The sequence below is a fragment of the Sus scrofa genome, chromosome X, assembly GCF_000003025.6.
Source record: "Sus scrofa isolate TJ Tabasco breed Duroc chromosome X, Sscrofa11.1, whole genome shotgun sequence".
Lineage (NCBI taxonomy): Eukaryota > Metazoa > Chordata > Mammalia > Artiodactyla > Suidae > Sus > Sus scrofa.
Genome location: NC_010461.5, coordinates 52310557 through 52326805, shown reverse-complemented (window position 1 = coordinate 52326805; position 16249 = coordinate 52310557). Strand labels below are relative to the sequence as shown.

The window sequence follows — 16249 nt, the reverse complement described above, 5'->3', positions numbered from 1 at the left end:
TAATGAAATAGAAAACATATTGAAAAGGAAGTTTGGTAGGTTTTATTACTGATAATAAACTAGGCTGCAAGATTAACACTCCCCAGGCTGCTGCTCAATATGTAGGTGACTCAACTATATCGCTGCTTCCTCTAGATATACAAAACTGCATTTCATAGCTCACACTTGGGGACTATACCTCTTTTACAGGTTATGAGTGGTCCAATGAGGCCAGTAGCAATGTCTCGTGGAGCATCTACATGAGAATGGTAGATCCAAGTGAGACATGCTGGGTCAGCATCAGTGGGTGCATGGCTTTCTGGAATGGTCCAGTTGTAGATGTGGCTGCCTCCCGGGGGAACAGAATCATCAGCTTTTAGCCAACCAGAGGAACCATCTGGATATAAGGAACCTAGAAAATTAAATATTACATGCCCAATCCCAGGGTGAGTGAGAGGGAGTCAGACAGATATAGAAGCCAAGAGAGGGCTAATGTATAGGACACCTATTTCCAGTCTATGGAAGGTAGAGTTCTAAAGTCCAGCACAGTATTCCTCACAACCTGAGGAGGGCACAGATTCAGGTAATATCTTTCTAAAGAATCCTAGACCTCACATCAACAGTGGGTAGAGAGGTAGCAACCCTTGGGGAAGGAGCTATGGCCATGAAAAGTGTTGCATAGTATAACCCAGCAGTGCAAACTGATGATATGGAGGCAAGAAAGAAGGAAGAATTTCTTTCCTTTAAGCACACGCTTTGGAAAACAAAAAGCAGACAATCACAGAATTTCAGTCTAAAGGCAACTTAATAATCAATTGGTCTACTTCCCATTTTATGGACAAGAGAAGAGGAAAAATAACTTGCCCAAGGTCACACAGGGAATTAGTGGCCAAGTCAGGGTCTTCTAACTTGCCTCCCTATTCCCTTCACTTAATGTTGGGTCAGTATTTATAAGCCATCAGGCCTGAGACAGTGGGAGATACAGATGAGTAAACCAAACTCCCTCTTAAGGAAAAAAAATGTGGCACCAGAATGATGTCCCCTTACATTCACAGCATACTCCTCTCTTTCTAAAGCACAGTGAAATGCTTTATGGAAATTTCATTCAAGTAATTCTTTGAAATAAAGTAAAAATTAAATCTCTACATTCTTAATGAAGAATCTGAGGTCCAGAGAGGGGCAGTGACTTGCCCACAGTCACACAGAGTGTGGATAACAGAACCGATAATAATGATTTCTCTGAAGAGTCCTTCCCACTTCGGATAAATAAGGAAGAAAAAACTGTCTTCATTCCCAGATCCTCTCTCTCAGAGGGCAGGAAAAGAAAAGGAATATTTGGTGCAGGTAGGAGAAAAAATGTGGGGGGGCGGATTTACCTTCTGAGTCCTTCTCATAGAAAACGCCATGGGGATGGATAGTGTAGGGACGAGTGGCAAAATTTTTCAGGTGGATAAGGATGACGTCTCCCACCTCAGCCTTCAGCACTGGCCCCAGGAAACCCAACCACGCTGGCTGAGCTATTTCATCCATGTATGAGCCATCCCTGTATTCCTTGTAGATGGTCTTCTTGTAGCTGCTCCCTATTCGGTCCTTGTCAGACTTTAGGAAGCTGGAAGCTACTCTGGGAAGGAAGGAAAGAGAGAGTCATAATTTTGCCTTTTTTCCAGAGGAGGCTGACAAAAAAGGGTCCATCTTTGGGGAAGAACAAGAGGAAATGGGATTTTACTGATCAAAGCTTTAGGTTAGAATCTAATTGTTAGATGATGAGAAGTATTAAGTTAAAGCATATGAATTTGTTGATATTTGAGCATTTTAACCTACAAAAAAAAGGCAATTTCACTCAGTACACTCTAATATATAGTAATAGGGAGGCAACCAAACATCAACTGACTCTATGTGATCAAGTCCCTATCTGTGTGGCCTGACTTAGTGTTGTCCTGCTATATATGGGAAGTCTTACAGCATAGTAGTTAAGACCACAAATTCTGGAGCCAGGAAGTTTTGATTAAATGTCAACATTGACATTTCTAAATCTGTGGGACTTTGAGCAGATTACTTAACTTCTCTGTGCATAATTACCTCATCTGTAAAATGTAAATAATCAAGATACCAGTTTTACTGGTGGCTAATATAAAATGCATAGAGTTTAAAGAGTGCCTAAAAATAGTAAAAGCTTAATAAATATTAATTATTACTTCAAAATATTGGGGGATGGGGAACAACAAATTTATCCCTCAAAGATAATTTTAATACAAAGATTCTGTAATTCCAACACTAGATCAATAGAAATATGGTTTGTCAAAAAAAGATATATTTTTTCTTACTCTAATTCTTCCCAGAGAGTTCTGACATGTTACAGTCAACCTTGAAAAACTCTGAGGCTTTGGAGAGACAAAGTGATTCGTGATTACCAAAGATTTTTTAATATATTAATTTGGGTTGTTTTGGTTTGTTTGTTTGTTTGCTTGTTTTGAGATTGCAAGCAGAGTTTATTGACCAACAGAGCAGTCGGGAGCTCTGAGCAAGCAAGACTCAGCAACCCCCCCACCGCAATTTGGGTTTTTTCAAGATAATTGTGGAACATCTGAAAAGCTCTTAGATCAAGAAAGGTTAATCTGTGGGATCTGTGAAAGGCAGAACGATGAGAAGAGTAGGAGCTTTGCATTTGCATTATCCAGGTTCAAATCTCAGCTCTTCCATTTACAGCTGTGGAACTTGGGCAAGTCACTTGATCTCCCTGAGCCTCGGTTTTCTCATCTATAAGATGAGAATATTCATACTCACCTCCTAGAATTTCTGTAAGAATTAGACAAGACAAAGTATATAGATTTCTAGTATGGTGCCTGTCACAAAGTGTTACATAAATTATAGCTATTATTATTCTTTCCTTGATTCTAAGGCTGACCTTATTTTTTCACATATCTTAAATCAGTATAGTTCCATTGAACTATGGCAGCCTACATATACTACACACATCTTACAAATACTGTATATACATCATGTTTCTTTCTTGTTTAAAAGCTAAACATCTATTACTAAAAAGCATTGTAGATAACACCTTAGAATCAAGGTAGTATGGAATGACATTTAGGACCCTAAAAATGCTGAGGCACCTCAATGTAGAACAGCAGACTCCATATGGGATGCTGTCTCCTGAGTCAACTAGTTTTATTCTCAGGAAATGTACTACTGTGTTCATGGCTCAGAGAGATCAGGAGCTGGCTGTAGTCACAACCTGGGAAAAGGTCCTCAAGGGTGCCCCTCCCCAATTCTAGCTCTAATGCCAGGAAATTAGACAGGATATTAAACCTACGTGTCACTGTCCAGAGGCTGGTTCGTGATGACATTCCTTCCCTTAGGAGCATAGTTCCACTGCACATCCTGGATGCCCAGGTAGTAGACTCTAGTGGCCCCATCAGTCAGTCCAGGCCATAAGGGTTGCACCAACAGCAGAGCCCAGAGGAGATGCCCTGGCTCCATGGCCCACATTATTCTTGGAAACAGGCAAATGAATAGCTGCTGGTATAGAAAAGAAAACAAAAGAGCTTTGCATGTTGGACTTTGGAGGGAAAAGTTAAAAACTCACTTGTACTGACAAATATGGATCAATTCCTTCAGAAGAGAAATCTGGATCCAGTTTCTTCAGCAGTGTAAAAATATATTTTGGCCCCCAAATTAGAAAACAGGCATCAGTAGCCTAACTGAGCCACTAACTCAACTTGGTACCTGGATCAAGTCACTAATTCTCCCTGTGTTTATGCTTTCATCATTGCCAATTTCCATCCTCTATGAACTATGTTTAAAAGCAATGATAACTCATCAAAAAATACTTACTAGAATGTTCATAGACCCAAACTGGAAGCAGTCAACATGTCCATGAACACTATAATGTGTGATTATATTGTATTTTAGGCATACAATAGAATTCTATATAGCAATGGTATGGAAGAAACTAATACTATACATGAAAACATAGACATTTTTCAAAAAAAAATACAATGTTGCAGAAAGAAACAAGACACAAGAGAGTTCATATTATATGATTTTATTTATTTAAAGTACAAAATAAGACAAAACTAATCTTTGATGTTAGAAGCCAGGATAACGTTTGCTCTTGAGGTAAATATCAGTGACTGGTAAGGAAGAAAAGGAAGGCTTCTAGATAATGTCCTGTTTCTTTATTTACTTACTGGTTACATGAGGGTGTTCACTTTGTGAAAATACACAGATCTATGAAATTAGCACATTTCTCAGAAAAAAAAAATGTTCTCTGCTTGTTATCTATTATGCAAAAGTCCATGTAATGTGTCCAATATTGAATCAAAGTTAGAACTAAGCCTCTAGCCTCTCATTCCAGTACCTCAACCAGGCAGCTGAACTTCTTGGGACTGACATGGAGCATTCAGTCATACCATACAGGTACAGTCAATCCCAGATACACAGACATCATAATATACACACACTTGCATATACATAGACACATGGATTCGTTATCTAAAAGTAGAGATGCACACACTAGCATCCACACATAAAAACACACTGTCACACAGAGCTTTAGTCACTTTCAAAATAATAATAATACTAATAGTAACAATAATAACAACCAATAACAGAAAAAATCTGAAAAAGTACATATAAAATAATATATATATATATATATATATATATATATAAAACTGAATCACTGTACACCAGAAACTATCACAATATTGTAAATCATATATACTTTGTTATACTTGAAAGTAATAACAAAGGGATTTCCTGTCGTGGATCAGTGAGTTAAAACCCAATGCTGTCTCCCTGAGGAGGTGTGTTTGATCCTTGGCCTTTATCCATGTAGCTTCAAGCGTAGCTCAGCGCAAGCTGCAGCATAGTTTGCAGATGTGTCTCAGATCCCGGGTTGTGGCTGTAGCATAGGCTCCAGGTGCAGCTCTGATTTGATCCCTGGCCTGGGAACTTCCATATGTTGCAGGTGAGGCCATAAAAAGAAAAACAATAATAAAATTATAGTAAAATCAATATTTATAATGTGCACATGACATGTCAGACATTGTTCTAAGTGTTTTCCATAGATTAAATCATTCAATCTACATAACGAGACTATGAAGCAGATACCATTATTATCTCCATATTGTAGAAGGAGAAACTGCAGAACAGAAGTATAAGGTAATTTGTCCAATTTCACCCAGTTAATAATCAGTAAAGTCATAAGCTCAAGGAAGTATGGGTCTTCTATTTTTTTTTATTAAAGTATAAGTGACTTAAAATGTTATATTAGTTTCAGATATACATGTTCTTAATCACCATGCTATACTACCTTCCACAAAATATACTCGCACACTCACAGAGAACATATACATATTTTTTGTGTGTTTCACTTTGTTGCACTGCACAGACATTTTGTTTTTTACAAATTGAATGTTTGTGGCAATTCTGCATTGTCAGATGATGTTTAGCATTTTTTAGCAATAGAATGTTTTAAAATTCAGGTATGAACGTTGTTACTGCATACTTAATAGACTCTAGTATGGTGTAAACATAATGTTTATATGCACTGGGACACTCCCATAAAAATGTGTGACTCTCCTTATTACAATATTAACTTTATTTTAATAGTATGGAACCACAATATCCCCAAGTTATGCTTATATATGCCTATAGCTACAGTCATATCTGAGAAAACACCACACATTCTGAAACATGCAATCACATGTAGTTATGATCACTTCTAGTAACAGACACATGTATTCAACTAGACAGAGATACATCTAATCAATATCATTCATGATGATAATGATGGTAGCTATGATTCATTGACAGATTACCACATTCTAAACATAATTCTCAGTTTTTTTCTAAATCCTCAAACTAAGCACATGATATTAAGGATTATTAATCAAAAATAGAAAATCCAAGATATGTACAGATACACATGAGGATGGGAAATCCCCAAATATTTATCCTAATTGATAAATAGAACTATAGGTATCACTACAAATTCTCAGACCCAGAGTAGTGGGCCAAGCGTTAATCTCTAGTCTTCATATGACTTTTGGAATAAAGCCCTAGATATAAGGGAAGACCTGTTCTTGGATTCATCTGTCTAAAATCTGACATTCTCACTGACCAATTGTGCAGCCTTGGGTCATAATTAACAACTCTGAACCTGTTTTGTTATCTATATACTATGTGTAATAATATAAGCCTTGGAGAAATAAGTTAGAAAACCTACATGAAAAGGCCCCAGTACAATTAGTGTTTAGAGCAAAACAGATGGTAACTCCTGGTTTCCTTCCTCTTTCTCCATCCTGGTTGCAGTTTGTTGATTTATCCTACACTCTCCTACATATCATACTTTCTATGTTTTGACTCTCAGGGCTAACTTAAATCCTAACTGCTCCAGGAGGCCCCCTATAGAATCTTCATCACTGTTCTTTATTCTCTATAGCAGCCAATAATCCAATTGTTATTGGACTTTGTGTTGTCATCTTCCTTTCTCATAAGCTACCCCTTGAATTTTCTTTATTTCCCAGATAGGACTATAAAATTTCATGTCTTGAAATTTTGTTCATCTATGGGCAATAATGGTAATGGGAATCCCGTAGTGTAACATAAACAGCTACTGCTAATGTGACATAAAGCAACATTAGACATACATTTTCCCATCAAATGACTCTAGTTCAAGTTTGCCACAGGTTCAGAGTGACCTTAGGCCAAGTTACTTTACCTTAGTGATCCTCAGTTTTCTCATCTATAAAATAATAGAGCTAAAATATATAGTTCTTACTTTTGGATGGTCATGGATATTTGAGAATATCTCAAATAACTACAAAAAATATTTTTAAAGAGTTTTCATAAAGTCATTCTAGTTTTCACATTCAGTGATGATACAGAGATGCATTTACATCACCAACATATAGTACCACATAAGGTCACAAATAGCCATGTCCTTAGCAGAGAGGAAGTGTCCTTGATTTAGTGAAATTATGACAGCAACATGCACCTCCTTAAAACTTTCTTCTCAAAGAGGTGCCAATAAGGCTGTTGTGCCATAAACTCACCTAGAGAGAAAACTGTTCCAGGTAAGAGTTTCACAATTGAAGAAGCACATGGTGTACTTGGAAATATTCCCAGAAGAGACTGGTACAGAACTTCAGCATTAAATGAACAAGCATTCAAAGGTGGTAACTAATGACAAAAAAAGACTAAACAACAGAACATGGGAAAAAATGCAACTTAGCATTTTTCTGGTAATTTCTTCTCTACAGTATGGTTTTCATATATGCCATATTATTTCTCAAACTCTTGTGAGATAAGATTTTCTTTCCCATTTTGCATTAAGGACACAGGCTTTGGAATCAGACTATTCAAATGAATCCTGGCTTTATTCTTCCTAGCTTAGTGAATTGATTAATTGCTTCACTTCTCCAGCCATAGTGTTTTCATCTTTGAAATGGAAATAATACTATTTGCTACATCTCAGAGTAGTTGTGAGAATTAAGATCTTTAAGTGCATAGAACACAAATAAGTACTCAAGTGCACAAGTAAGAGGTCAAAAAGAATTAATGGCTATGATTATTACAGAGAATGAAATAGGTTTAGAAATGAAAATCGCCGGAATTACAAATCTTTAACATTTTATGAGGAGCCATAACACTCATAAGTTCCTGTATACAATAACACATAGAGGAGCATGTCTATGGCACAAATTAGTTTCTTTGGAAGCAAAATGATATAATGAAAACAACCAGAACTTTTAAGTCTGATAAACTCAGGCTTGAGTACTGTTTTCAGTTACATTTAAGTTAAATAGCATTATGAACCTAGTAAGTATCTGATAAATAGATTTTCATTCTTTCTAATCACTAATTTTCCTTTTTTATCCCCAAAGCTTCACTTGTCATTGCTATCATTGTTGTTTTTAAATTTGGTTTTATCACACATTATAAAAGCAGAAGAAAAGGAAAACCCATAACATTCCTTCAGAATCACTTGGATATTTCATGGTAAAAGTGAAAGATTTTAGACTCTAGAAAAAATAGATTCTAGTTACGGATTTATCATTTATTACTTTTATTACATGGAGCAAGTCACCTAGTATCTTGAGCCTCAGTTTTCTCATCTCTTAAATGGAGATAATCTCTGCTTTGGGCTGCTTATTAGTTTGCTATGAAGATCACATGAGATGAAAGATTTGAAAGCCTTATGTAAACTTTTCACTTGAGCAGGGATATTTTCTCTCAGTTGAGCCCACAGGAGGAGGTCTTATATAAAGACCAGACTGAGGAGGAAAATAAAAGGAAAATTTAAAAGCAAAATAGTTAAGGTAAGCAAGAATCCTGGAGGAAAGAAAAAAAAAGACAGCAGAAGTAAGAGGTGCTCAAAGGAGAAGAGAAAGAGAAACAGAAAGAGGCACACACACACGCACACACAAACACAGAGAGAGAGAGAGAGAGAGAGGGAAGAGAATTTCTGGGATACTTTGAATTAGACATAGTTTAGTTAACATACACTGTTCAATCTTACTTTCCTGTCATCCCTATTACCTGGGCCTGGTCTGTATAATCCATGACAACTTACATCAGTGTTTTCCCTAGAATTTGCAAGTTGTTCCTTTATGTAACAATGCTCTTTCTCTCTGAGTTGGGATAGACTGGCCTGGACAGGCTCATCCTAGACAAAGTATCACTCAACTGGGCATAGGAATGCTGAGCTATCCTTAAAGAGTTTTGCCTCCAGTCTTAGCAGCCTTCCTAATAGAACTCTCCATCAATATTGACCTTTTGGTTTTCCACTTTCTTAATATTTTGTGGCTTTTTCTTCACCTCATAACTAAAAATAGGTCCTGGATGGGAATTTTCTCACCTTCAATGAGTATGAGTATGGGATTTTCTTTACTGGGAGGAAAAAATGGAGAGAGTTTTGAAAGCCTCAAAAGTTTCCAGATAATACAAGTAAAATTTATATTATTTTTAAATTATCACTGTATCCTAGCATATCAGAAGTGGTGCAACTTAAGCCCAAAGAAGAAGGAACTCGCCTAAAGTCCTGAAAGCTAGTACTAGAATCTAAGATCCTCTAGCCTGGCAATAGTGTCCAGTATATCATCACCATACTGTTCCTGGACAACATGACTTCACTACATGTTTACATTCATATTAAGGTGGTTTCTTTATTTTCTTACACCCCACTTGTGGTATCATAGAAAGTGTATACTGACTTGAAATTAGAATACCTAGATTCAAATACTATTTCTTGCCTCTAATAGCTGTGTGAACTTTCAATAAGTCACTTTGACCCATTTGATCCCCAGTTTCCTCAGCCAAAATTAGAGATAATATTTATTTTGCAAGATCGTTTTGAGGCTCCAAGAAAATAATGGATATATGAGCCCCTATCAAAGGGTTTAAAGTACAATGGATGTTCAGTAGAAAACTAAATGTGTTATAGATTCACACATCCATAAAAACCTTTAGAAACTACATTTTTTCAACCCCTTGATGTGACATGTAGAAAACTGAGTCCACAGTGGTGAAAGTTTTTGCTCAAAGCCAAGCAGATAATTAATGGCAAAGCCAGAATTTGAACCCACATTTTCTAAAATATTTCTTCTATTTAAGCACTAAGTATGAGAAATAATTCAGATTTTAAGCTGATAGCTTAGTTCAGCTATCATTCATTGCCTTACACTCTGTCAATCTGAATCTCAAAGTATGGAACTAAGTGGTTGTTTTTAAGTGCTTGAGTTTCCCATTTATGTAGCCCTCGGATCCATCACCTCAATAAACCCCACAACCTGTGAGAAAGAAAATGAGCATATTATTGCAACAAGGAAATTAACTACTCTCTATAATTCCAGGATCGTCTCTGAAACAGCCAAACCTACGTGGCCCTGGCCATTTTGGTGAGAGTAACAAAGAGAGCCTATTGTCCATTTCAATTTCCCTGCACACCCAGCCATGCTTTTTCCAACTTCTCAGTCACTAAGTTTCTCTCTCAGTGGCCCAGGATTCCCCTAAACCCAGGTGAAGAAAGGTTTTGTTTTTTGGGTTTTTTCCCAAAGAAAGGTAGGCAAGGTACAGTTTGGAAAGAGAGGGAAAAAAAAACTTACCTTTGTTGGAGAAAACTCTTCCATATCCACATTAGCGGCCTAGTGATGCTGAACTGCAGACCCCAGCGTGAGTCTGCAAGCCCTGCTTAGTCAGTATCCTGGGTTACAGGGCCTTTCTCATGTCCGGGGCTCTAATTTGATTAGTGTTACTGGGGAGGAGTGAATGGAGGCGGGGGAAGTTCTTAGAGCCCTCTTTTCTAGAAACTAAGCTACCGGAATGTTTTGTTCCTGCCTGGTTTGGTACAAAACCCGGGACGGTTCTTTAACCATATCCGGGTGTTTTCCAAATCCTGGTTAGGATCTCAGAAGGAATTACAAGAGGGTGGGCTGCATTTCTGTTATCTCAGCTTGCCAGTTGTATTTGCTTAGAGGAGGAGGAAATGCACTGTCAGTGTGGCCAGTCAAAACTCACAGGAGGATTTTAATAGCCCCATTTAAGAACTAGGACCCTTTGCAAGGGTTACAAAGTGTGAGAAGAGCCCCCATCCCCACCAACTTTTTCCCTTACTGCTGTGAAGCACAGTTATCATCCCTCCTATTATTCTGAGGCCATGGTTGCTTGATAATAGAGGAAAATAAAACTAGTAATAAAACCAAGAGCTTTCTACATGTCAGCCTCTATGTTAACCACTTTACATGCATTCTCTCATTTAACTTTCACAATTATCCTGTGAAATGGATACTCTAATTCTTATTTTACAACTAATGAAAAACAGACTCTGAGGGCAAAGGTGACTGTTCAAGATCACATAATTAGGAAGTAAAAGAGGGAGGAATTTTACTGTATCTGTCAAAACTCTTAGCCACCACACTAGCGCACTGTGCTACTTAAAGGAGAAACAGAGCTTTTTTGTGATCAGGGAAGCAACTTCACAATTACTGTGAGCCTGCTGTACACAGATCACTACTAGATCTTTCATAAAGTAAATTGACTCTGCTTCTGCCATTTTTAACAGTTCTTGGAGTGAAGCCGCAGGGCTGCAATACTCATATTTTCCATAGAGGAGAGCGGATATAGCCAGAAAATAGCCTGGATTAATATAGGTCAACAAACCTAAAAACTAAGAAGCCTTAAAAGAATCAGAAATATTATTTTTTTAAAAAAAGTAAACTAAAAAAAAAGCACTTCTGGGTGAAATTGAAGTCTGGATTTCTTTAAAACCAGAGGCTATCCTTGTTCCTGCAAAGAGAAGGTAGTGAAAAATCACTGGTCTAAGTGAAGTGACCTAGGTTCCAGTTGCAGGCCTTTGTTCAGACCCTTCCCTTTTTTGGGCCTTAGTCATTCCATTTACACAATTAGCAACTTAAACTCGATGTGGACCATCTCAGTTATATAAATTTATATACCTAAGATTCCATGAAGAAGGCACATTCTTGATATTAAGAGTAGAAGAGAGTTTTTAAAGAAGCAAAGTATAAAAAAGGAATGGATGCAGAGTAATTCATGGAGAAAAGCTGGAGAACTCCATGCCTCTTTGGAAAGGACTACATCTGGCCAGCAGAACCAGCTATAGGAAGGAGGCAGGTATGATGGCAGTTCCAACACCCAGTAGCCTTACTTTGTGATGAGGCGATCTTGGCTAGGACCAGATGCTGTTCCCCAGGCAGTCTTGATACTTTTTTCTCTCTGTGACTTAAAGTGTCTGGAGCAGTGTCCAGGGAGGGGGACTTTCAAAGATTAAGCTGGTGGGGCAAAGTCTGGACCATAAACTACTGGAGGTGCTTAAAGGTACCTAGCCACTTAGGAACTACCTCCACAGACTACATCCCAGTCTAAACTAAGAAGTGCCAATAGGGAGAGGGGTGGAGCCACTATTTCTTCAGCTCCTTCAGGAATGATCAGTGATCAAGGGGAGTTAGATCAGTCCACAAAAGCCCCTGGAACTATCTGCCTCTTCCCCTACTTAGCACAGATGTGGACCTTGAAACTAGAAGAGGAAGGTGGGGACCAAACCCATTAAGCTGGGATCCAAGTCCAGGCTTAAAGGCATTTATGACAGGGAGGAGTAGGGATAAGGGCTCTGTTCTGACTCACAAAAGACAACAATAAACAGTCATATAGACACAGTTGAGTCAACATAGTGAAGGCAACAAGAGGCCAGATAAGCTAGGTTTTTGACCCTGTATTATTCATTCAGCAATTCACTGAGAGGGCACACAATGCCTACTTTTTCTGCAAATCCTGGGCATATTTCTGGTGCCTTTCCTCAGGGATCACCTTAAAAGGGTTTAAGTTAATACCTATAGCCCAGAAATTGCTAAACTACCTCAGTAAAAATGCAGTCAGTAAATATTTTATGTGCAGAACATAAGCCTCTTTCTGTCATAACTATTAAAATAGGCCATTGTAGTACCTAGTGTAGTTTGAAAACCCCTGCAATATAGATATTTACAATGTGACAACATTATTAAGGGTGTGGAAAACTAGAAGCAAACATCCTAGACTGATTTCCCAGATCTACCACTTTTTGATACTATGACTTTGGAGAAGTAATTTAATTCTTCTAAAACTTGATTTTGCCTCTGTAAAATGGAGATAATAATTGTACCTATTTCATAAGGCTGTTATGAGGACTGAAATAAAAGTTTACTATTTAACACAGTGATTGACACATAGTAAATGCACAAAAATGAGTAATCATTTCAATTTTTTCTCTTTTTTTTTGTCTTTTTAGGGCCGAACCTATGGCACCAGGCTAAGGGTCCAATCAAAGCTGTAGCTGCCAGCCTACACCACAGCCACAGAAACGCAAGATCCAAGCCATGTCTGCGACCTACAACACAGCTCACGGCAATGCTGGATCCTTAACCCACTGAGCAAGGCCAGGGATTGAACCCACATCCTCATGGATGCTGTTCGGTTCGTTAATGGCTGAGCCACAATGGGAACTCCAAATTCCAAGATAAATCTAGCAAACTATTACATTTAGAATGGATAAGCAATCATGTCCTACTGTACAGCACAGTGAACTATATGCAGTCTCTTGGGGTAGAACATGATGGAAGATAGTATGAGAAAAAGAATGTATATATATATATGTATGACTTGGTCACTGTGCTGCACAGCAGAAATAGGCACAACATTGTAAATCCGATGTACTTTAATAAAAATAAATAAATCTAAATTCTTCTTTCCCCATTTTTATAAAATGTTATATTAATTCATGGTAAAACTTAATGTCTCAGGAATCCTAGTTTTAAGTTTTAGTTGTGCCACTACAGAAAACACAGTGATCTTGGACAAGTCATTTTGCCTTTATGACACTTGGTTCCATCCCCTGTTCTCTAAAATAGAGAACATGGTCTTGATTTGTCATTTTTCAAAATTATTTTTGGTGACAGAATATTTCCCCAAACAGAATATAATAGCAAACACCAACTATGTATGGAAGATGAATGCAGAGCTGAGGATACCCAGGGATCTACTCATGTGTATGCCTGCCCATGCAGAGAATGTGGTTAATCCTGGTGCATCAGCAAGGACCTTCAATGGCACTAAAAGCATGTTTGAGAAGCACAGGACTGGAATGTGCTTCAGAGTCCTTAAAAATCTTAAATTCTGTTACTCATTCATCCCTTTATTTATTCGTTTACTCAGTTAATATTTCCAGATTATCTGTGTACAGACAATCAAAATGGCATGGCCCTGGAAGTCTACAAAAATGAAAAGATCACAGGGAATCTCATGATAGGGAAACACTCTTCAATGTGAGAAGGGTGGAGTTTTGAGTCAAAAAGACCAGGGTTTTTATCCTGGCTGGCTTCTTCTAAGCTGTGTGACTTTGGGTAAGTCACTTAACATTTTTGAGTCTCTGGGACCTCATCTGTAAAAGTGGAACAATAGCACTTCCATGACTGAAACACTGTAAGCATTAAATAAGCCTACATTTGCATGAACCCTTGGCACAGTGCTCAACATCTAAGGGCCTTCAATAAATGTTCTTTTTCTTTCCATCATTCCCACAGTGAAAATTAGGGGGAAGAATATGGTGTCCAGTGAAAATAAAAGGTCATGGGCAGTGACCTGTCATAGACAGTCTACATGCTTTATCTCAGGACTCTGAGGAGCTTGCCCTTAGCAGTTCTTAAAAAGAAGCCCTCTGGAAAAATGTGTAAGGGTGCAGAGAAGAAGAGGTTATCCCATAGAGACCACACCTCTGAAGACACAGTGCCCCCTTTTCATTCCCACCTCTGACCAGCAGGCTCCATCATGCTTTAAAATGATTGATCTACAATGCTGTAATCTGTGGATTTTCTGTGGTCTCTCAGGGGACACTGTCTTGTTATTGAGCTATGGTTCTTGAATTTGACTTGCCGCTTTCTTCAGTCCTCCAAGGCAATGAATCTCACACTTGAGTATGTAACAGAGTACCTCAGAGAGTTTGTTAAGACAGTGAGTTCATGTTTCAGTAAATCTGGGGTGAGCACTAGTAATTTTCATTTCTAATGAGTTCCCAGGTGATGCTTATGTTGCTCATCTAAGAACCACATGCACTTTAAGAACTACTGCTCAAGGCTATGGGTCTCTAACTCTGAAACTTACCTTCTGCTAGCTAACTTGCACTTGAACACTGATCTAGACAGCTCTTGACAGCCCTATTCTTCAGGTTTCCAATCTTTGGCCTCAGGCAAAAAAGCATATTTCCTTCAGCCTCCTGGGACTTCATTCATTTGGAGTCTCCGTGACTGTCCTCCCAACACCTATGTTCACACTTTCTTTGTCCCAGAGTCTTCCTGTCTGCCTTTCTCTTCTATGCTCACTTAACATGTCTTGTTTCCTGGCTGCCATCCTTGAACAGCTCTATAAATGTCATCAACTTCTCCTTCCAACTTTACTCTGTTTTATCATATGGCTTCCTGATTGTAGGTTCTGAGAAGAGACAGCCCTAGTTTGAAGCTTGGTTATGCCTCTCCCTGAAGTATATTACTGTGGGAAAGACTTTCGAGTTCTTTGGGCCTAAATTTTTCATCTGCGAAATCAGTCTGTGGAAATAAAATGTAAGAATGTCTGTAAAAGGGCCTAGTGCAGCACCTGTCTCATAGTAAGTTATCAGTAAATTTTAGTATCTTTTCCTTTACTTCCTCCACTTTCCTCACTCTAGTCTATCCCCACCCCACTACCAAGGAGCTGGCAGCAAATAAGAATGCTACGACAATGCAGGAATAAAGTCTTTAATTAGTATAAAAACATGGTGAGAGAAGAGGAGCCTATACAAAGTGCTATAATATTTGAGAAAAGGAAGAAGTCATTTCCTATGACTGTGACTGAATTTTTCCCTCCCATCCTATTTCTCAAGCTTAGAAATATGAATGTCATCTAAGAATCCTGCCTTCCGTCTATATCCATTTCATTGACAAATCTTGTCATGTTTATATTTTAAATGTGTTTTGAATCCACTACTTTTCTCCATCCCCCCTACCATAGCTTTGATCTGAGACAAGATCATCTCTTAATTGGATCACAGCAATAGCTTCCTCATTGTTCTTTTTGTCTTCATTCTTTCTCCCCACAATCTGCCCTTCAAATAACAGCCAGTTATTTTCTCCAAAACACAAATGTGACTGCATTTCACCCTTACTTAAAATCCTCCAGCAGTGCTTGCCTTATTTATTGAAATTGGAGTAATACAGAGATTAGCATGGATCCTGGGTCAGAATGATATTGAAACTGGTGAAATGTTCCTTGTATGTGTCGTGTCTGTGTAAGCACATAGGGAAACATTTCCAAGATATATCACTAAGTAAAATGTAAGGTACAGAAGAATTAGCATTTTGTGTTTGCTCCATACACACACACACACACACACACACACACACACACACGCACACATAAACACATACTTCTATGTATTTACTTATAAGGGAGGTTGAAGAATTTTTCTTCTGGAAATCATCACAAAAATATTTTTAACTGACACTTCCATTAGGGAAAGTGACCTAGTTAGTGACCTAGAGAGTGACTTTCACTTTTTATTTGGGACTATTTGAATTTTCAAATTTCATACATGAATTTGATTTTTAAAGTTTATCTAGAAAGTGAATATAAACTGATTTTTTTTCTTTCTTTGTATTCCTTTGCATGAGAAAGAAAATTATAACTTTTTTTGAGAAAATTCATGGCTTCTCATTTTCTTTCTCTGGGATAAAGGTCAAACTCT

General features: G+C 37.9%; 1 protein-coding gene across 7 annotated transcripts in view; it reads right to left on the bottom strand.

Moving 5' to 3' along the window:
• The window catches only part of HEPH (hephaestin), an 82474-nt gene extending 70579 nt beyond the window's left edge, over positions 1-11895 (bottom strand). The window contains exons 1-4 of one of the 7 annotated variants that reach the window (XM_021079775.1): positions 11651-11895; positions 3293-3498; positions 1356-1600; positions 179-391 (exon numbers count right to left, since the gene is read on the bottom strand). In XM_021079775.1, coding sequence (XP_020935434.1) covers positions 179-391; positions 1356-1600; positions 3293-3468 — 634 coding nt within the window. In that variant the 5' untranslated portion in view covers positions 3469-3498; positions 11651-11895. The other 6 variants (XM_021079776.1, XM_021079773.1, XM_021079774.1 and 3 more) reach the window with 6 other exon arrangements.